General features: G+C 41.5%; 1 protein-coding gene across 1 annotated transcript; it reads left to right on the top strand.

Moving 5' to 3' along the window:
• Positions 1 to 1404: 1404 nt before the first annotated feature.
• On the top strand, positions 1405 to 21185 carry TACC3 (transforming acidic coiled-coil containing protein 3). The gene is made up of 16 exons (XM_066549225.1): positions 1405 to 1499; positions 5043 to 5223; positions 5363 to 5508; positions 7842 to 8924; positions 10055 to 10154; positions 10612 to 10804; positions 11785 to 11831; positions 12695 to 12828; positions 13452 to 13563; positions 14262 to 14414; positions 16706 to 16782; positions 16873 to 16916; positions 17870 to 18030; positions 19351 to 19457; positions 19662 to 19782; positions 21014 to 21185. Exons 2-16 carry the CDS (start codon positions 5044 to 5046, stop codon positions 21077 to 21079), a joined length of 2724 nt encoding a protein of 907 aa, XP_066405322.1. The 5' UTR covers positions 1405 to 1499; position 5043; the 3' UTR covers positions 21080 to 21185.
• Positions 21186 to 22071: the final 886 nt, after the last annotated feature.

Below are 22071 nucleotides of genomic sequence, written 5' to 3'. Positions count from 1 at the left end.
CCCTCCATCCATCTCCTCCCGCCCCTCCACGCCTGCCCGGCCGCCAGCGCCAAGCCACGTCCGCGTTCCAGCCGGGGCCGGACCGAGCCCGCACCCCGCGGCCGCCCAGCCCAGCCCGGCCGGGACGCGCAGCCCCTGCCCGTGGCCCCAGGCATTGTCCATGCTCGAGGTCATGCTCCACAGGCCTGGCAGAAGGAACCGATTCCAGTTCTTTATGCACGTAAAAGAGCTCTGCTGGATGAGGGCAGCGTCTTTCTGAAGCAGGGAAATGGCCTGTTTTATTTAAGCGTCGGGAAAAACTTCTCTTTGCTTTTCCTTGTGTATTTTATGTAATGTTTTCTAATATTTTCTAATAAGACAGGGATGTAGCATCTTAAAATGCCTTAAAGGGAGGTGTGTTTCAAGGTATCTTCGTACACCCCCAAACACAGTAAAGGGAGAGGCCTGACAGGAATATCTTGTTACTATTGAAGTATAAACAATAGCAAATAGCCACAAGATTTGCTGTTTCTTACAGAATGTAGGAAACCCCCTGCACACACCCTGTTATAACCGCAAACTTCCATATTTCTCTCTTTTAGAGAAAGAGGAGATTGTATAACTGGAAAAGCACAGCACAGAAAACAGCATGTGATGTTATGTGCTACTAATGATGGAAAACCAAGTCAATAGTAAATGCTACCCATGGAGTGTGTGACATTCTAATGCTGGCAGATGGCTGATGCGTTGCTGCTGTGATGGAGATCGGGAATTCATGGTGGTTTAGTGACTCTTGAGGATGGTTAAATCAGTAAAAGCATGCTTGGATTCTGTGCATCTTACTTCATTCTAAAAGACATCATTGTTAACTTTATTGTTTTAACAATCACTTCGTTGTTGCTGTTTGATGACTCAACAGTAAGGACTGTTTTAATGTGCTAAATAGACTGTGAAGTCCAGTAATAAAAAACGGCTTGTTGAAGCAGCAAGTTTTCTTTCTGTGATTTCATGCAAAAGAATGAAGCAGAACAGCTGAGACTGTAGAATCATAGAAACTTGTGTGTTGGAAGGAACCTTAAACTCATCTCATTCCAACCTCCCGTCATGGGCAGGGACACCTTCCACTAGCCCAGGTTGCTCAGCGCCCCATCCAGCCCGGCCCTGAACGCTGCCGGGGATGGGGCAGCCTCCGGTGCGGGTCTGTCCGTGGGGACACGGGGACACGGTGCAGCCAGCAGGGTTCGTCCCGGGCGGAGCCGCACCCGCACCGCCCGCTCTGCCCCGCGCGGGGGCGGGCTCGGGGGGACGCAACGGTCACGCGTGGCGCTGGCCCCGCCCCCTCCGCAGGACGCTCTTCTGATTGGCGGGCGCGCCGCGAACGCCGCTCCCTCATTGGCGGGCCGGGGCTTCCGTTGGGTTTGAAATCGTGAGGCGGCGGCGGAGGGGTTGCGGTCGGTGCTGGGTGTACGGTGCTGTCGCGGCTGAGCGCCCTCAGGGCTCGACCTGGGATCTGCCGGCAGGTATGGGCACTTGGGGGACCCCGCTGTAAGGTGGTGTGAGGCTGGGGCGAAGTGTTTGGGTTTCCCTTTGTGAGACTGGGTGCTGCAATCTCGGTGAGCCCTCTGCGAGGGAGGGGGAGGGACAGGCTTGGGGAAGTTCGGGCTCTGTAAGCGCTTGAGGCAATGTGGGGCTGGGAGGGGCTATGTCGGGACCTCTTTGTGAGATTGGAGGGCTCGGGGGCCGCTCTGGGAGCTTGGGGTGCTATAGGGGTGAGCTGTGGGGCCCCTTTGGAAGCTTGGGGTTGGGGGAGGGTTCAGGGGCCTTTCTGTGGCCCTGGAGTGCCGAGGTTGCTCTGTGAGTTTGGGGGAAGGCTTGGTGACCCGTCTGATCTTGGGATGGTTTGAATTTGATGGGGGACTGGCTGAGGGCCCCTCAGTGAGCTTGGGGTGCTGTGGTGTTTGGGGAGTTTAGCGACCCCTTTGTGAAATTCACGCCTGAGGTGCTGTGGGGCCGGGGCTATCCCCTTGTCTGGGGCAGCTCTGTGAGCTTCAGATTAAGATATTTGAGGGTTATTTCTGTCAATTTAAGGATGAAGAGAAGGCAGGAACTTGGGGGTAATGGGTGGAGCTCAGGTGCTCCGCCCCACTGAAGTGGGGGACGAGGTGAGGCTCTTGGGGGCATCTCTGTGTGTTTGCAGGTTGATATGGGGTTGATGGGAAAGCCGGAGTGAGACAGGAATAAAGAGGGACCGAGGCAGGGTTGGGTTTGGGTTTTTGGGATTTTTTTTAGAGCTTGTTTTTTTGACTTGAAACATGTCTCGGTGCCATGATGGGCAGGGGTGGGCCTGCTGCTCCTTCCCTGGCCTTGCTGCTCCTCCCCTGCAGTCAGGAGAAGGTGATTATGAGAGAGTTGCTTCTCAGGAGAGTGTTTATTTGTTCTGAAGTGAGATATTTGCACTAAAATAAATAAATATATACATCAGTCAGCTATGTGTTAGTTTGTATGGAAATATTCACAGCACATACCAATTTGCTTTGCCATCAGCGAGTGCTCTGCATATTGGCTGCTGGAGGAGTTCAGAAGGATAATTAAGTATAAAAATTCCATCTCTGCCCTGCATGTTCAGTGGCTTTTCAGGCATTTGAGACCACGTTGGTGTTTTGGATATTGTGTCCTGGAATTTGTTAAACAACAGGTTAGGTTGAAGCACTTTACAAATAATAGTTATCTGAGGATTAATTACCTGATGTCATGTCACTGAATTTATGTAAATTCTTAACTGTAGAATGGCAGGTTCTGGTATGTGCCACATAAATATCCTTCTAAAATAAGGAGCATTTCCATTTTTGTGAACTTTGATAGATCCATGGAAAAGTTTGGGTTGAAAGGGACCTTGAATATCATCAATGTCCAACCTCCCTCCCAGGAACATGGACACCTTCCAATAGAGCAGGCTGCTCCAAGCCCCATCCAGCCTGGCCTTGAGCTTTGTTTTGCAATGATGGGAAAACTTTCTGCCTTTCATAATACTTATGTGCCTCAGATGCTGATCACTTCAAACAAAGATATGAATAAGGCCACCCTTTCACTTTGTCACAGCTGCTAGCTAATGAACATGTGGAATATTATTTAGATCAAATCTTGACTGCAAATTTTTAAAATAAAATGATTAATTACTTTTAGTATTTTAATCCTAGAAAGAAATTTGGTTTTTAGATTTAATATCTAAAGTGGTATAGGGTGTCAATTTGCAATTAGCAATGGTGCACAAGTAGCTCAATGACAAAGCTGAAAAAGTCTTTAAACAAACCTCCCCTGCTTATGGAGCTTGTTTTAGAAGGTGTTGACAACTTTACCATGTCCTAGGCTTGCTTCTAAAGTAATTACAGTAAAAAATACAATTTGTAAAGATTTGCTTCATCTGTTGTCTCAATTTTAGTTTGGAATAAAGGAAAGCTGTGAAGTTCACTTCAAGTTCTACAAGTGGTTAATATAAAAATGCTTAATACAAAGACCAAGCTGAACTGAAGCATTAATATGATGAATAAAGAAGGAATGAAGAAATAGCTAATACTGGCATACTTTGCATGCCATTGCTTCTGCAGCTATTGTTTGCATTCCATTGCTGATTGAAAGTGCTACTGTCAGGCTTGCAGGCAAAGCAGCTGAATTCTATGGAAAGTAGGAAGCAAATTTTCCCATAAGGATTAATGCCTACATTAATGTGCAGAAATGTTTGCAGGCTTATGTACAGAAATTTAAATACCTAGGGGTGAGGAGATTGAAAACATGACTTAAAATTTTCAGTCCAAGTGTTCTTGTTACCTCTTTATGACACTGAAAACAATTGTATGTATAGCTTAATCCTGAATACGTGAGGGAAAAACAGGCTAAGGATTACATGTTTGGTCAAATCAAGCATTTGAGATCACTTAGAATGGTTACACATTGCAGAAAGTCAAAGTCTCTTCCACTTGATACTGGTGATCTTGCACAGGTGACAAAAGATAATACATCAGCTCACATGAAATAAATTGCTTTGATAGCAGTTTTCCAGGTTAATAACTGCACAGGTGTCATTCTTCATGGACAGTGGTTATGCTTATATCTTCCTTGCCTTCTGTCTAGCTCTTTTTTTTAAAAGCAGCTGTGCATCACTGAGTGCTAGTGTTAAACCTTTAAGAACAGCAGTGGCTCCAATGGGAATAAAAAGCAGGCAGAGTTCAAATACTACATGGTGGCTTGCCTGGTGTGTTTTAAATGTGCTTTCTCTCTAGTTCTAGTTTATTCTCATCCTTAATATTAGTTGCAGCCCAGGCTTTACTTTCAAGTCTTTCACATTAGTACAATTAGATCAGTATTTAACAATCTACTAAAGCTTGTGCATGTCCAGTGTAAGACCAATATTTCAGAAACACCTTTCTAATGATGTCTTTTCTCATTTGCATACCAGTAATGTCTATGCTGCAAAGGATTCCTAAGTACTATCTGCTTTACAAGAGCAGCATACACTCAGTGCAGGAAAAGGCTGATTTGATTCAGGACTCTGATCCCAAACACACCCTAACTAACCACACTTGTTTCTGCTGTTAGCTGGGGTGCAATGTAGTAATGAGAGCATGGGAGTAGAGAGATGATTGTCATCTCTCATGTGGCCCTTGCAGGAGCAGTTGTGCTGCTCAGCTGGATGCCCTGTCACAGGACACACGGCTGAACGTCACTGCCTGAAGGGGCTGGGAAGGAGGAAACACTGCAGGTGACAGAGCTCCCTTTAGAGCACAGGCAGGCTAGAATGTGAGCTGTAGAAGGCATAATATCAACAATTAGCTTCTCAAGCCCTTACCAAAGCAGAGGGGCTGTACAGTGCTGCTTTTAGGTACTTCAGAGTCTCCTGAGATAGACCTTTCCCTGCGAAGCCCTTCCATGCTTCCAACTTTCCCTTTGAAGCTGTTAGTCTTGGCTAGCCAGTGCCAGGCTGCCAACTTCTTCCATTATCTCAAAGTGCATCTGGCTGACCACACCCTCTCATTCATGCTGCGGTGCTGTGTGTGTTGATGTCCTAGAATGAGTCTGCAGATTTTAAATGCAGAAAATGGAGAAAACGGAGGAAGCCTGAAGGATGATTTAACAGCGGAAGACTGCGACTTTTTCTTTGCGCCGCCGGAACCCACAGGGAGACCTTCTATTCTCCGCCTGTCCCAGAAAGAAAACTTGCCACCAAAAAGTGGGGGAAAAGCGATGAAGGTAAACTTCTGGTTCTGTATTCTTTTTATTCTTTCTCTTTCTATGAGAGCTGCCACTGAATGCATGTGCTATTTGGTGCTTGAAAAATACTGTGCTCATGTTTTTCCTTTTTTTCCCCCCCCCCACCCCTTTCTTAAAGGTAACCTTTCAAACTCCTCAAAGAGATCCTCACACTAGAAGAATTCTGAGTCCTGCTATGGCAGACAAACTTCAGACTACTTTTGCACTTGACGACTGCCGTGAAGATGTGGCAGATGATGTTTTATTTGCACCCCCTGATGCTGGGTGAGTTGTGTGTTACCCATATGGGGCATGCTCAAGTTAACTTTCCCTAATTTAATCCTGGATAGTTAAAGTATAATATTCTATAACAAGATGCAAACTGTGCAAGAGGAACAAAATTAGGATTGACCAATGCATGAACTTTTCCAAAGAAAACTGTCATTACTTTTAAGAAAATTTTATCTTGATTGTAATATTAGTTATTGAACTTTATTCCCAACTCCTCTGTAACTGATTTCATTAAGGTAGCTTATGGTATGGGTAAATAGCTTGAGAAGAAATATTGTAAGAAACAGTCTTGTATTCTCTACTTGATGTAAGGTTTCTGTGTGAGAATACAACTATTCTGAAGCTAAGCCTTAAAATATCTTATCTTGTATGTTAAGTACTGTTGTATCTTGAGGAGTAAAATCTAAAGAGATAAATCTTCTGAAGGGTTAGCTTGAATTGACACCTTGAGTCAGGGAGTATGAAGATTTTCTTTAATCTAGCAGCACAAAGTGAATATACCATCAGTCACAAGTGTAAACATGTTTATGTGCCTTTATAGTCTAGCAGCCTTAGTCTCAAAGTGGCTCATAATAGCTGTTTGTAGAAGAGCATAAAATCTGTAATGTTTCAATTTGGTGGTATCATGACAATATTAAATGCAAATTTTGTTACTGCCTTTTAGCCCCTCTTTAAACTAGTATAGACATCTGACATCTGTAATTCCCACCAGCAAGAAGTTTCAGGTCTTAGTTTTGCCTTCTGCAAGCAAATACACCCTTTTATTTGTTTTTAACTACCCAATACTTTCATTTGATCTGTGTTTTTGTTGTTGGGAGGGGGAGAAAGGGAAAAAGGTGGCAACACTTAAATGTTTAAGTGTATACGTTTGCTTCAACTGTTTATTTCCATGTACAGTCTAGCTCAGAAAGCTATTTCTGAACTAATCACCACAACTAAATAATGTTATGGTATTTATGCCCCAAATTCATTGCTTGCACAAATAAACAAAGATTTAGTACTTATGAAGTTCAAGTGAGTTTAAAGGATCAGCACAGAATTGTTTTAGTTAGGGCATGATTGTATCAATGCACTGCTTGTGCTGAACGTGTCCTCTCTAGTTTTAAAATGTGAGGATTCGTTTGTAACAAATCCGTGAAAGGGCTCCGTGTTGCTGAACGGGGTCACTTTGGCCCGGTCACAAGCGATTGGCGTTCCAAGCAGGTGTCTCGCTCCTGACTGGCATTTATTAGGTTAAACGCTGAAGGAGAGTGGGAGGGACCTGAGTAGTCGCAGCCTGGGGCTGAGCTATTGCCGGGAAGAGGTGCTCAAACCGGGTGAGAGCAACTTCTTCAGCTCTTACCTCCCTCCTCTGCTTTCGAGTTTATCAAAGTGGAGTTTTTAGTGAGTGGCTTTTAATCATGTTCTGTTCTGCAGCAGATAAGGATGGCATATAGAAATAATAACTTTATGGAGGGACAAAACAATGGGAGGAAATCCTCTTTCAGGAAGTAATGGCTTAACTCTCTGTAGTCTGAGGCTAAGCTTTCAGAAGTTGTGTGGAGTTTGGGGAAATAAAGTGGGCAGCAATAACTTGTAGAATATTCAACAATAGCGAGTACACAAACTCTTTAACCTTCGTCTTTCACTAGAAAATCTTAACCATTCTCTTACTGGAGAAGTGTTTTCTTGTGTATTGCTCTGCTCTTCACATGTGCTGTTGTACAGAATTTAGAGTGCCTGAAGTTCAGGGTCGGGTTTTGTATGTAGGCCCTCAAAAATCAAATGGTGGTGCATACTTTCAGGAGGTAAAATATTTGCCAGACTGCCCAGACAAAGTAATGACTAGTGTGGGAGGACCTGAATCATGACTTGGTTTGGTCCCAGACTTGAGTCTGTCATGACTCAGATGAATCTGCATGAAGATGGTACCACAAGTTGTGTTTGTTTTCGGGCTGCTGACTGTCAATAACTCCTCCTAAGCAGTGTGTGTTTCACTGCCCGGTGAAAGGGCAGTGTCCAAATGCTGTGCTGAGTACAGCAGTCTCCAGGGATGACTGGCATGAGGTATCAAGGCTGTGTAGAGCAGGTAGCTTAGGAACACTGGCTAACTTCAGGGGTTGATCTCCCTCTGTTTCATAAGTACCAGAGCTCATAAGCCTTGGCTGTTTAGGTGACAACTGAATTTTTGCTGTTATATTTTGCTGTCAGCTGTCATATTGCAAAAAAAAAAAAAAACAACCAAAAACCCGAACTGATTACTCTGACCATGCAAATCTACTTGTGCAAATTTTTCTAATTTCAAACTATGCCTGCAAAGTAACTGTCTTTTTTTTTTTTTAATGCAGCACATGTCAACAAAAGCCTGAAGCTGAAACAAGCAATACACAAATGCCAGAGAAGGTCAGTGTGGCTGCTTACCCAGATGATGAGATGCCAGTGAAGAGTCGAGGTTCCTACAATCTTGATTTTGATAACTTAAATGACATCAATCCTTTTCAAAGTTCAGTACAGTTGCCTCATTCTCCTGGAAATCTGCAAAAGTCTCCTGTAAAAGTATCCAGTAGCCCTGAGAAAACTATTGAAAAAAGTAATGATTCTCTTCTGCGGGACGATGCAGCTCCTTTTGCTTCAACCACAGCAAGTACAGAGTGTTTAAGTGAAGACAAAGCTCTCATCTCTGAAAAACAATCTGCGCTGAGTGAGCTGGAGTCTAACAAATCCAAGCTGTCACCTAAGCAAGCAATTGGTGGCTCTGAGCAGGGTGTGAAGTCTGCTTCCACAGATGCAAGCCAGACTGATAATTCAGTGGTATTAGCAGAGGCACCTGCACCTCCTGTGCAGTCACCTGGCAGCTTAGGTCCCAGTAGTTCTGGGGTGAGCAACTCTTTTAAAACTGAGGAATCAAAACTTCAGAATGTTTCAGTAGCAGAACAAGCCTCTGCACAAGAGTCAAAGCCTCGTGAAGAGCTGAGTGTCTCCAAAGAGAAACCTGCAGAAAAGCCTGATGTCACCAAGGCTGGACCAGTAAAACTGGAATTTGACTTTGATAATACCACTGCTAGAAAACCACCTCCTAAGAAACTAGGTAAAAGACCTGGAATTAAGCCACCTTCCAAAAAAATTCCTATTACCAAAACAAAACCAGAGAATACTGAAGAGCAAAGTAAAAGTAATGTGGAGGATGAAATCCCTATTCCTAAAGCATCTTATCAGTTTGATTGGGACAAACTTGATGATCCAAACTTTAATCCATTTGGAGGAGGCTCTAAAATTTCCACCTCACCCAAGTGCTCTAAACCCAGCCCTCAGAAAGCTCACCTGCCAGAGGAACAGGAGAGTGCCTCACCAGGAAGGGAACCTCTTCCAGTGGAGCAGGATAACAGGCCAAGTAGCTGTGAAACTCTTGAGAAAGAAGAACCCAAAAATGTGTAAGTGAATCTGTAGCTGAATGCAGGAGCACCTTGAATTCATGTGAGCAAAGTTAGATAGTATCTCAAATTAGTCCATTCCTACTTCTTAGACAGCATCCCTCCCAGGCTGGCAGAGTCTGTTGTAATCTGTAACACAGTTAATGTTGCAACAGGAAAGATCATAATTGGGGAAGGAAACTCCTGAGGTGACTAGCTTTAGGCAAAAGGTGTTTTTAAGTCTGGGAGAATGGGAGAGAACAGGCTTGGGTGGAAAGAGCATTGTTCAAGGGGTGCTTTCCCCACTTCTCCAAGATTAAAGTGTGGAGAATCAGGTGACTGCTACTGTCTTTAAATAAAACAGGGAAGTAGGCAGCAGTGTTGTGCATGGTGCAGCATGGGAAGGGATCAGGCAGTTTTGTTCTCTGCTGAACTCTTCTGTTTCTTCCCTGCATGTTCTTTGTATCTAAATGCTATCTCTAGTAAAAAGACCTGGCTCTGAAGCTGCATTTTTCTTGGCAGCACACAGACTTTTTACTGGAGGATGGAATATGTTGTTACCTTTCCTAGAAAGTCTGGTTATTAATGTTACTATAGACGTCAGGTGCTTGCCAGAACTAGACTGGCACAAATTGTTCATTTGACAGAAATGTTTGCACTCTTGCTCCCTGTGTAACATGATCTGTTACTGCTTACCAAGGTGAAAAGTTTACTTACTGCTGACAGCACAAGTGGAGTATTGGACTTCTCTAATGAAGTTCACACCAATAATCACAACATGGCCTTGGAAAGAGGAGCAGGCTGCTTGTAATTCTGTTCTTAATTAAACAAAGAGCCTATCTTTAACTTAAAAAAAGCAATGAGCCTAACAAATGAAAATAAGAGAGCAGTGTTAAGTGGATAGAAATAAATGATGCTGCTGTGACTTTCTGCTTCCCAGGAAACACTGCTTCTCATGATGGGAGAGCTTTCTGTCACCTAAGTTGTCACCAGGCAAGACAGTAAATTTACATCCCCACCCTCTGTAAAGTTTCCTGTGCTGTGGCAGTAGAACTCTCAAGGAAGCTACCTTTGTTCAGTTCATCTGATAATACAGAATTTGAACTGTGTGATGTCAATACTGATTTTTTTATTTTGTTTGTTTTCTTTAGGGAAATTGTTAAGCAGAGTGTGGTAGAAGACATGCCAAAAGCTCAAGAAGAGAAGCCAGGAGTTCAAGCAGAAACTGAACTTCCAGGAAAAAGAGAAGTGGTAAGGTATAGGAAAGACAGACAGATCTTACAAAGTTGTTCCATGAAACAGAGTCCTCTGGCTTAATCTTGTGAAAGCTATTTCTGATATCTTGTCTAAGAATTAGAGGGTTTATGCATCTTCAGCAGCTCTAGAAGGAATGTCAGCTGTGAAGACCTGTGTTTTGAAGGTAACATCAGAGACAGTCAAATTGGTGCCTTGGTGTTTAGTATCTTTTTTGATCAGCATTTGCATATAAGGACAAACATAAAGGTGTGGCTTCTAGAAAAGTGACTCCTGAGCTGTGCTCACTGTTGTTACTGTTGTTAGTTTAATTTTTATGCTTGTGAATTCTTGTTTTATTATATTGGCTGCCCAGTTAGTTCATGACAAACCAATTTGATCATTAAAATGATTTTCATTACATTTAAAAATAAATATTTTAACAATTAAAAGGATTTTGTTTTTTTTTTGTCAGGAGAAGCAAATGAGCCCATCTAAAATGTCTCCAGCTAAGGTTGTCCCCTCTCAAGATAATTTGGTTTCTACTGACAGTGGAAAAATGTCAATGTTTGCAGAAGAAATTAAACCTAGTTCCCCTAGAATTGAAGGAACAGCAAATGAGACAGCTGGTGCTGAACCTGAAGAGCTCTTCAGACCATCATCAGAAGGTAAGGGCATTTCTTTCAAACAGACTGAAAATGTATTGTTTCAGTAATGTGTATAGATATTTTTCTGCTTAAGTTCTATTATGGATAGTTTTTTCTCTCATTCTGCCCTTCTGAAAGGACTCCAGACCCCACAATGACTAGCAGTGCTGGGAAATGTATCTAAGCCTATTTCTAACTTCCTCTGGTTTAAGCTAAGTTCAAAAAGCTGGCTATTAGAATTCAGTGGCCTGTGAGGATGGGAATTTAGGTAGTACAGAAACTGTCTTTCTAGAGTTTCAGTGGCAGTTTCTGGGCTGAAAAATTGCTCCCTTAAAATAATTTCTGGTGTTAAAGGCTTTGTAAACTGAGAGCTTGAGAGCTGTGCAGCTGTGTTTGTGAGCCTTGTAGGTTACTGCAGGCCTTAGCACTACTGGTTTCATATTGTAGTGTGAGTGATCTTCCTGACAAGGATGGTTGTCTTGAGAGCTTCCTACATGGCTGTGATTTAACCACTTGGAAGGGTTACTCCTGGTAGGAGCATGGTGTGGAAGGATGAGCAATTGGTTGGGCTGCAGCTCACTCTGTCATTACCTTCACATTGGAGTGGAATTGCTGTATTGGGAAATGGTTATAACTTCATCCTTCAAATCTGAGCTGTGTGCTAATTTTAATGGTGAGATTGGCAATCTTGCTCTTTCATGGGGCATTGTGTGTAACACAATATCTGAGTGTACTTGTCCCTTCAGCCATAGAACCACACAACTTGTGTGTTAAATCCTACCTATTCTTACAGGTGCCTGGGAACAAATGGAAGTTGTCAGTTTGCGTAGTTTAGAGATATTTGCTTTTTTCAGGTCTGGATAGAAAGATATTTTAACCAATGAAGAGCTAGAAGTCATGAGACTGACAGCAGGGATTTGCTTTATACATGTTTGTTTCTGTCTGTGGTAGGACAATTTGGCAGTATTGCATCTTCATTGTATTGTTTCCTCATTTTCTAGTTTTTGGAATGGGCATAGACTATCTGGAACAGTTTGGGTCTTCATCAGTAAGTATGACATATTAAATATTTTGTTTACCTTCCTGGCAGTGTGGAGAGGAAAGCCAAGATGAAAGTGTCAAGCCTTAAATGTTTTCATGAATTAACTTCACTTTGAGTTGTCCACAGAAATTGTCATTTATTCCAAAGGAATGTGATGACAAGGCTGGGGAGGGGGTGATGGTGCAAGGAAATGTAGTTATAACCAATTTAACCAAAAATCAATGGTCTCTGGCTGTCAGTGTGCAGAGGTGTTAGTTTTCTTTAATAGCACTGAAACTGAGGTGAAGGATGTTTCACTTCTGGCCAAAACTGCTAGAAGATGATGCTTTAAGAGTGCAGATCATTGTTTCAAAAACAGTTTTTCTAATCTCTTTTGCTTTATGGCCAGTTTCAGAAATAATGTCTCTAAGTGGGGCTTGTCATATTTTAATCTGTTCAGTTGTTTAGTTATTCTTACTGTTATTCTGGACCCAAGCGGGAGAATCTCTGAACAGTCAATGCACTGAATTGAAATTGTTTTAGTAATGCTGTGTTTGTCCTTATGATTTTATAAGGGAAGAGAAAATGGCATACACTGGTTTTTCAGCTTATAATACTCTTTCCCTGTGTCTTCTAGTTTGGAATAATAGTTCATTAATGTTTGCTCTTTTGATTCAGTCTGTGAGCAGATTGAGCTCTTCTGATATTACATAAGGACTTAAGTATGTGGGCACAGAGTTCTCTTATGTAATTTTTCCTCCTGAGAACAGTGCTCTGGCCACTGAAGAATAGGCTCACCCACTCTTCAGAGGATTATTTGTGTGTGGGTGGGATGTGTGTGTTGAGCTCTGAAGCAGATCTGTCAGTTTATGCCTCTTTTCCCCCTTCAGTTCAAGGAATCAGCCTTGAGAAAACAGTCACTGTACTTGAAGTTTGACCCCCTGTTGAGAGACAGTCCAAGAAAACCAGTTTATGGTACTATTGAATCAAGTGAGAGTATCATGACAGCTCCATCTCAGCCTGGGTAGGTATTGACTTAGTACATAAAATCAGAGTTGTTTAGCTTAGAAAAGACCTTTCAGATTGTCAACTCCCAACAGTTAGCCCAGCATTGGGAAGTCCACCACTAAACCATGTCCCCAAGTGCAACATCCACACATCTTTTAAATAACTACAGGTCTGGTGACTTGCCTTTTCCAATGCTTGACCACCCTTTCAATGAAGACATTTCCCCTAATATCCAATCTAAACCTCCCCGGTGCAATTTGAGGCTGTTTCATCCAGCCTTGTTCCTTGGGAGACCAACCCCCCTGTCACTACAAACTCCCCTTGGGTGGTAGTGGAGAGTGAGAAGGTCCCCCTGAGCCTCCTTTTCTCCAGGCTGAGCCCCCTCAGTTGCCCCTCATCAGATTTGTGCTCCAGACCCTTCCCCAGCTCTGTGCCCTCCTCTGGACGTGCTCCAGCACCTCAGTGTCCTTATAGTGAGAGGCCTGAAACTGAGCACGGGATTCAAGGTGTGGCTTCACCAGTGCTGGGTACAGGGGGACAGTCACTGCCCTGGCCTCTGGACTGACTGCTGCTGCTACAAGAGCTTTGCAAAGAAAGACGGCACTTGAATTTAATGGTGTTATGTTTGTTCATTTTTAGTCCTGTTGCTGATTTAAGTAATGTGCCTGAGGAAGCTGGGAAGCCTCTAGTGAGTCTTGAGAGTGAAGAGAAACCAAAAGGACTAGATCTTCTGGGGACATTTACAACTTCTGTAAGGGTGTCTGGAATGCTATCAGGTTTCATGTTGATAGTTTAGGAAGGGGATAGACTAGGTTCTGAATTTAAGACTTAGGCAGGTATTTTAGGGATTGCAGAATCTGATAAGTCTTTTCTTAAATGATTGTTTTTAACCAGGTTGGATACTTATTTATATGGAAGTTGAACTTTGTGAGGAACAGTCTCTTAAATGTTACAAGTATTTTATGGAAGCTGATGCCATTGCACACGGTCTAAGGGAATTTGAGCTGTTTTTAAGAATGCTCTAGTCAAGCAGTCTTTTTTTTATGCTAGTCAAGCTACAAAAGGCAAGCTATGTTTTGTAATTGCATTGGTGGGGTGAAAAGCACTTAGGTTAAACTGGATGCTCTTGCATCTATGGTTTATAGTTTGAACAGATCTGCCTGCAGCAGCTCATCCTGAAACTATCTCTTCTGCTTGTGAGGAACAGCCTGGTGTCATCTGCTTTGTTTGATAGCTGTAATTGGTGGGTAGCAGTTTTGGTTCTACCTTATAGGTATTTCTTAGAGCTATGTAGTCAACTTCAAGGTAAGAAAGTTTTATGCTAACAAAGTTGTGGAGGTATCTGGTGTGTTTAAGTGAGATACATTGACTTAAAATAACATGCATGCACCTAATCAGTAGTATGACAATGGAATCTGTTGAAACTTTGCATTTTTCTTTTCTTTATAGGATGCTGGTCCCCTAATTCCAGACTCCCTGAGTAGTCATGTTCCTCCAGTCCATTTTGCTGCTTCTACAAACACTGCAGTGGATGCTATTATAGATGTGCTAAAATATAGCCAAAAAGACATGGATGCAGCTGTTGAACTGGTGAAGAGAGAGGTATGGTGGCCCTTCCAAAGCAGAACTTGGCAGAGCCTTGGAAGGTCCTTTTGTTTGGATTATCTGGGATAAATCTCTACTTTGCAGTTTTTCTCATCGTTCTTGACATAAGTTTGTCATTATGAAAAGCTTGCTGTGGACTTGATGGGTTCTGTAGGTATAGAACTTTTTAGAGCTACCACTTAGGGAAATAGGACAAACTTCATTATTAGTCAGGTTTTGCCTTATATCTGGTCACTATTAAAAGGCACCTGTTATCAGATGGGATAGTTAGGCTTAATATCCATCATCTGGATACTTAACTCAACAAGCAGGAATACATTTTCATGCCAATGGAAGAGAGTGACTTATGTAACTTCCCTAAGACAAGATAAAACTGTAGTGCCAGTTCAGTGCTATGATCAGTTCTTTTCTTGTGGGACCTGAATGCACGAGAGCATGTCCAGCTGATAAAGTGAAGGTGAGGTCTGGAGCTCACTCCAGAGGACAAAGACATTAGTGAAGGAGGGAAGAAGAAGTTGGTAAGATTTTAAGCCTGTGCTATAATTGCAGAAATTGCCTTTAAAAGCCTATCTGCTGACTGATGCAAGAAGACATATATCCACTTACTTCAGCAACTGGAGTACTCAATTCATTATGACTTCTGAGTTATGTTACCTTACAAACACTAAATAATGTAAGAGGAGCATTTAAGCATAAATGTCCTTAAAGCTAATTGTATCACTTCAGCAAAAGATGGAGCTTCCAGAATTGCTGACTGCTGTACTGCAGGCAGTGGCACTAGGGACACCAATCAAGGATGACCTGTGATTATTTGCTGCTTAAGTTCTTCTTTTGTTTTAGAGTACAGAGATAGTGGCTTTTGTAGGAATAACTTTTACTTTCTGTCATTTAGGAGGTGACTTTCACTCAGCATATTGTCTAGTACAGGAAAATAAATGTGGCTTTGACAGGGGACAGCTTCTAGTTCATTGATGTAAAACTAAGAATCTATATAATAGCAGGGGGTTAAGCTTGTAATATCATTAAAATACTGCTCTTTCCTGTTGGAAAGAACTACTTTAAACCTGCAAACACTGTTGTAGGTGTGACTGGGTGACTCCAGCTATGTCACTTAAATAAAAAGGCCTGGAATTGCAATATCAACCTGAAAGGAAGACAGGCTAAACTTCAATTTTTTTTTTTTTCATCTGTGAAACAACTCAGGAGTAGGAGGAAAGTGAAAACCTTTTTTCCTTCTGAGCAAATACAGGACTTAGGGAAGTCTGCTATTTTGGGGTCTACTGAAACCTTTTTGAGCTTGCATGTGCAAGTTTCTGACTTGTTTCCATCTTCACATACCTTTGCTTTTGTAATATTTTTTTCCTAGCTTAGCTATCACTCCTTCTCTTAATAGTACATTCTGTTTTTGCTAGTGTCCTGCTTCCTGTCACCTGAAATACTGCAATATATTTAAAACTAGATTACTCTAAAATACTGAAAAATCAGTGTACTACAGTTTACTATGTAGTTTTGTGACAAAACTAGCAAACAAACAGTAATCATGTGCTTCTACTTTCTCTTTGATATTTTTTAAATTCCAGGTTATTTTATGTGTTTTGAGCCTCTTGTCTTTGAAGGCCTCCCACAGTGCAGTCAGCTCTGTGGTTACAGCTCTTAAATTGTTATGGAGCTTGCACAAAGTGTTTAGCAAAGGGTATTTGTGCTGCTTAATTCTGTTACTGTGAGATCTGCTTTAGTTTAGCTGATGTGAAATAGGTATCATTATTCTCAAATGAATTGAGGTATCTTTTAATCCTCCCCCTTTCCACTTTCCCTAATTTAGTGTTGAGTAAAAGTTACTGCAAAGAGCAATTTGATCTTGAACAGGCTTCTGGTATTTGTTCTCTCATGTGTTAATATTAGCAGGTTTGTGAAGTGCTTTTTTTGTCTGCCCTGTAAATAAGAGGGAAATGTGTGTCACTTGAGAAAATGTTCCTTGGCCCATTGTGTTCTCTAAGGTTATAGTCTACACAGACACTGGGTGAGAGGTTGGTTGGCTGAGTTGACTCTGATCTTGCCACTTGAACAGATACTGGCAATGTGCTGGGAATCATATATGCAAAATCTCTGTATTAATCTAAATTTTATTTGAGTCAAATTTGTAATTAAACAATTTTGATTCTGTTAAGCAATTAGAACTTATTTCTCTCTCTGTATTAAGTTAAAGTTGTCTTTCAGACTGTTTTTAGTATCAAGTCTTTTATCTCTTTTTGTGCAAAAAGTAAAGGCTTACCTTTTCACCCTCAAAGGTTCAAGAGAAAGAGCTGGAGATTGAGAAATGGAACCAGAAGTATAATAAGCTTCATACAGAATACAAAGAAATGGGGTATGAATCTGTCTTAACTTTTATATCTACTTAGTTATTCCAGATACGTTTTCTAACTTATGTTCAACTTTTCTTTTTCATGGTTTTTAGAAAAATAGTTGCTGAGTTTGAACAGACAATAACACAAATTATGGGTAAGTTCCCTATTTACATTTTGAGTGCTTTGGGGGGCTGGGATGTGCTTAGCTCAGAGTTACTAAATGAGGTTAGTACTTCTTCACCTCTGACATTAATATTTCAAGTGCTTCCAGGATAAGTGTAAGGTTTAAGACAAGATAGACTCACAATTTTATGCATATCCATACAGACATGATATCACTTGATAGGTAATGATGACTTCTTGAATCAGGCATGAACACAACTTTTTCTTATTCTTCACTGGAGCTGTTGGTTTTTTAAATCTGGCAGATCCAGTTGTCAGCACTCTGTTTGATTGTTTACTCTCTGGCATCATTTAAGTGGCAAGGTATCACTAGAAGTTCCTGCTGGACAGATTTGGCCTTTTGCCTAAGTCAAGTTTGTGGCTTCAAAACTAGGAAAGGCATCCAGTGAAGCTCTTGTATAGTTGCATTTTCTTAGCTCAAAGCTGAATTAGGCACATCTGAGCCAGCTCTTTTGTGCTCCTCTAAGGCCATGGGAAACATAGCTTGGGTGTACTACCCAAACCTCTTCTGAAAGTCTGCTGTGCTAGTCTGACTTGTTATCCCAGTCTCCTCCAGATCTTCCAGCTGCTGTGTATGTTTAATGAAAAATATTTTTGGATCCTTGCTTCTATCACAACATTCAAGGCTCCTGTAACAGTAAACTCTAGTGGAGTATTTTGACTACAGTGCAGGAGAAAAAATGCTTTTGGCAAGCACATGGTCATGGTGTTTAATGGCTTTAAGTTTGGTGTGAGGAAATATGTAACCAAGATACAAAGACTTCTTAAAAGCACAGACATGGTGTCCTTACAGGTGAGAGGCCATGTTATGGAACCTTTGTAAGGGGAAGAATTGAAGGTGTGGGGATTATCTGTCTGTCTGTACTATGGAACTGGTTTTATGCTAAAGCAATAACTATCATGGGTTAACTCCACTTTCTCTAGAGGATGCTCAGAAGCAAAAGGAAGCCTCAAGGAAAGAAATACAGAAGCTGATGGAAGAGAAGCAGCAGGCTATTTCAGATCTGAACTCTATGGAGAAGTCCTTCTCTGAAATCTTCAAACGACTTGAGAAACAGAAAGAGGTGTTAGAGGGTTACCACAAAGTAAGATGATTTAATGCAAATAATACTCTTCACTAAAGTTCATTTATTTTGGGAGAGGAAATGGTGAAATTTCTAGAGCAGCCATTAATTAGGTAGTATAAGGACTACCTAAAAAGGTGAAACCATGTGCTAAGTTGTTTATTTAAAGATTATTAAAAAACTACTAATTTGTTGTATTTAGTGACTGACTTAAAGCAAGATAATATCTTAGATGGCAAAGTTTCTTCAAACAGAAGTGAGCTGTTTTCTCGCTGCAGCACATCTTTTTTTGCTGATCATAGAGATATTCTCATGTGGCAGCTGCTGCATAAGAGCAGCTTGTTTCCCCTACACCATATTGAATGGATGTGCAATTATAAGTCAGAATAATAGATTATTAGGTGCTCCCTACTAAGATGCTTGTGGCTTTTTTCTAAAGCTAAAGTCAAGCCTTTTTCTGCAGCTTCTTCAGAGGCTGGAGGAAAGAAGTTAATGAGTATAAGCTATGGTTTCTTACTCATGAAATGCCTGAAAATTGATTCAGTTGGTGCTTTAAAAAGTGCCTTCAGATTTTTCATTCAATTATCTTTTAATGTCCCTGTTTACTAAAACTCAGAAACTAGTCCCTTAGAAGTTTCATGCTAGTCTAGGTTTTAGAAACAGGCATAGTGTCTGTTAAAACTTCAGTTTCTTCTTTGCTAACATGTCAGGCTTCCTTCATCTTGTGTCCCTTCCATCTCGACCCTAAGTTCAGGAGCCCTTTCCTTAGCATGGAGATAAACATTGCTTGGAGACACAATTACTAAATTCGAGGCCTACAATTAGTAGAGTCCTAGCAATTGTTTCAAACAGTTCCAACTTCCTACAATGGCTAATAAAATATCTTTGTAGTGTGACTGCCAAGGTAGCTTCCTTGCTCTTAGTGTTGGATTTGTTTACATCAGGGTCCAAAGCCTGAATCTTTCTGTGGGTTCTTTGGAGAAGCTGGATTTCTAGCTATTCTTGTGACATTTGCAACTTAATACAAAGCTGATTTAAAAAAAAATTGGAGCAAACCAAAACCAATTAGTGACTGTTGTTTTAGTGGCCTTCTTTTACTAGAGTTTGCTACTGAATAATTTATTGGGGGCAAATATGGTGAACAAATGTCTGGAAAGTTAAGATAGTTGAAAGGAAGCAGTTTAGTCCATATAGGCCTGTGGGATTTCACAGTTGTTTCTGTAACTGCAGTGAGCAAATACTGTCCCTCAGGTGTAGTCAAATAACCCCTTTGTCAAGTGGGGAAACTCCTCCCTCTACTAGCTTAAACAGCTAACTGAACTTCTTTTGGTTTTGGGACAGAATGAAGAAGTTCTGAAGAAATGTGCAGAAGATTACTTGGCTAGAATTAAAAAAGAGGAGCAGAGATACCAGGCACTGAAAGCACATGCTGAAGAAAAGCTGCAGCAGTAAGTACCATGTAAAAAAGCCAGGTACCAGGAATGGCATACATAGTTTTCACAGTAGCTGCAGAATGTGATTCAATAGTGCCAAAACCTGGCTTAAACATACTTCATTTACTAATTAATCTCAAGTACAAGCATCTAATGTGATTCGGAGAGGTCTGCTTGCTGTCTGAAGGGAATATAAACACCATCTTGTGCCTGTTTCAGAGCCAATGAGGAAATTGCTCAGGTCCGCAGCAAAGCAAAGTCAGAGACTGCAGCACTTCAAGCCACTCTGCGCAAAGAGCAGATGAGGATCCAGTCTTTAGAGAGGAGCCTTGAACAAAAGGTCAGTCACAACACCATGGCTGAGTCTACTCAAGCTATTGCCTTGGACTAATTTAAGAACTCCCTTGCATCAGGGCTAGGAGGAGCCTTGCTAACTGTGCTGGTTTTGATGGCTGCTCTCCTGGCAGGCTTTGGGAAATTAGCGTTGAGACCTGACATAAGTGTCATGTTAGGACTTGTCTGTATGTTTAGATTTTTTTGGAGCACAAGGTTCATTTCCAAACCAGTCTGGGCTCCTGTGTCAGGAGGTTACTGAAGGAGGTGGTGACTAACAGTTACACATGGTGCAGAGCATAATCTGGGAGTAAATTTGAATAACTGTCTGGCTCAGCTTGTTCATGAACATGACATGTAAGCTGTTAGCACATATTTAACTGTATGTGACTCAAGATTTCAATGTTGTTCAGGCCATTAGTCCTTGTACTTTATATTGTTTCATATTCCATAGGTAAAGTCTTAGAATGTTTTGTAAAGGCATATCCTTTGTTGTAACTCTTCAAAGGAATAAGCTTTTTGAAGATTAAAAGTCACTGCTGGAAGTGCATGCTGTTAGTTTTACTGCATCATTGTTGTTGCTGCCAATATTGAAGACTCAAAAATTGATAATGCTGGCAGATTCCTATTATGGAAAAAACCCATATTTGTGAGTCTTCAGGTTTATGGCTGAAGTTTGCATAGCAGAGGAAACAGTAGGCCTGTAACTGGAGAGATGAGACAAGCCATTTAACACAGAACTAGGTTTGGTCTTGTCATAAATACAGTAACATTATAAGAGTTCTTATTAAAATGGCTTAACTGTTCCATAAGGAATTCTACAAACTGGAAATTGTCACATGTCAGTAAAAGTATCAAGGCATCATTTTGCAGAGCCTTTCTTGTGAAGATTAAAATCTAAATTGTCCATGTCCTGAATTTTGGTGTACCTAACAAAGGCTGAGTCCCAAAAGCCTTGTTTCCTTGGATCAGTTGGTCTCCATGTGTTATGGGAATGTCTGTGGAAGAAGCAGAAACAGTGTACTGGATTTCATTTCTCATTTCCTGAGGCTCCTAAGGATGCCATGTGATCTTTGGCATAGTAGACTCTCCTTTACATTAAATTTGCATGAGCCACCATCATGTAAATGGACTTCCTATTGCATATACTGGCAAACAGGACTTAATGCAGTCAGCTCACTACAAGGTTCTAACATAGTTTGGACATACCTGAAACTCACTCTTTTTTTCTTCCACAGACTAAAGAAAATGATGAATTAACGAAAATCTGTGATGACTTGATCTTGAAGATGGAAAAAAATTGATATCTTAACTGTCTTGTAAATATGTTTATTTTCTCTGACTTGCTGTCTTGTGTGTTCATTCACTTTTTTAATGTATGTGGGGAAAAAATAAAATTCTTGATTCACACTTCCATATTGTTGGCTGTATCTTTTGTAGGAAACATCTATTATGTTTAATTGCTGCTTCCAATTAACAATGTCTTTCATAGCATTTTCACACATTGCTCAAAGGAAAAACTTCTAATCAGTGTACCTTCAGTCTGTGCCCTGTGTAAGAACTTCAGAGTTCTATACTCCTGACCTGGCTTTGCTGGGGAGGGTTGCTGTGGGCATTGTCTCTATTTTGCTCTTGCTGCTCTTTCACTTAAGGCACTCCAGAGTTACCAGACTGAAGTAAAACTGAACCTGCACAAATGCTATAAAGTATTTAGTAATGTAAAAAGATTTGGAGCTTTGGCTTTGGTTTGTGGGTTTGGGTTTTTATTATTATTAAGAGGAGCTGGAGTGAATTTGTTTTTGCAGATCAGCTAAGCAGAGGGTTTGATGGCAGGACTGATTGCTGCTCTCCTTCTCTGGGGTTTTCCATGTCATTAGTCTGTCTGACACTCTTGGCTATAAAATGTTCAGTCAATCTCCCTGGCCCTGCCTGTAGTGGAGAGCCTTGAGAGCTGTGGGCTGCAGGTTACAGGCTATGATGAAATCAGCCCTAGGCAATAGCAGACATCTTGGATAAGCTGTTATTACCTGGCAGACAGCAGGACTGTCTCAGTGCAAGCTACAGCTTCTGATTTCTAACATTACTTGGGAGGTTATTCCCCCACTTCCCTGACTTGTAGGTGCATCTCCCTCAGAAGGGCTGTTGCTGCTGACTGTGCTGAGCTGCACTTGGAGCCCTTCCCTTAAATCAGGGTGGTCTGCCTGGGCAGGTGGAAAAATGAGCAGCAGTGCCTTCAAGTCCAGAGTCCACTCCTCTGTGAGGCAGCTCCTGCTCAGTGTAGGTAGCAGGAACTCCC

The sequence above is a fragment of the Molothrus aeneus genome, chromosome 4 (genome assembly GCF_037042795.1).
Source record: "Molothrus aeneus isolate 106 chromosome 4, BPBGC_Maene_1.0, whole genome shotgun sequence".
In the NCBI taxonomy this organism is placed as follows: domain Eukaryota; kingdom Metazoa; phylum Chordata; class Aves; order Passeriformes; family Icteridae; genus Molothrus; species Molothrus aeneus.
The sequence above is the reverse complement of the archived record's forward strand: the minus strand, read 5'-3'. Positions and strand labels throughout refer to the sequence as shown.

Excerpts from the sequence above, each read along its gene's own strand:
- TACC3 (XM_066549225.1), top strand. The coding sequence starts at position 5,044 with ATGAGTCTGCAGATTTTAAATGCAGAAAATGGAGAAAACGGAGGAAGC. Across the intron at positions 5,509-7,841 it reads TTTGCACCCCCTGATGCTGG|CACATGTCAACAAAAGCCTG; the intron begins GTGAGTTGTGTG and ends TTTTTAATGCAG. Across the intron at positions 18,031-19,350 it reads TGTTAGAGGGTTACCACAAA|AATGAAGAAGTTCTGAAGAA; the intron begins GTAAGATGATTT and ends GTTTTGGGACAG.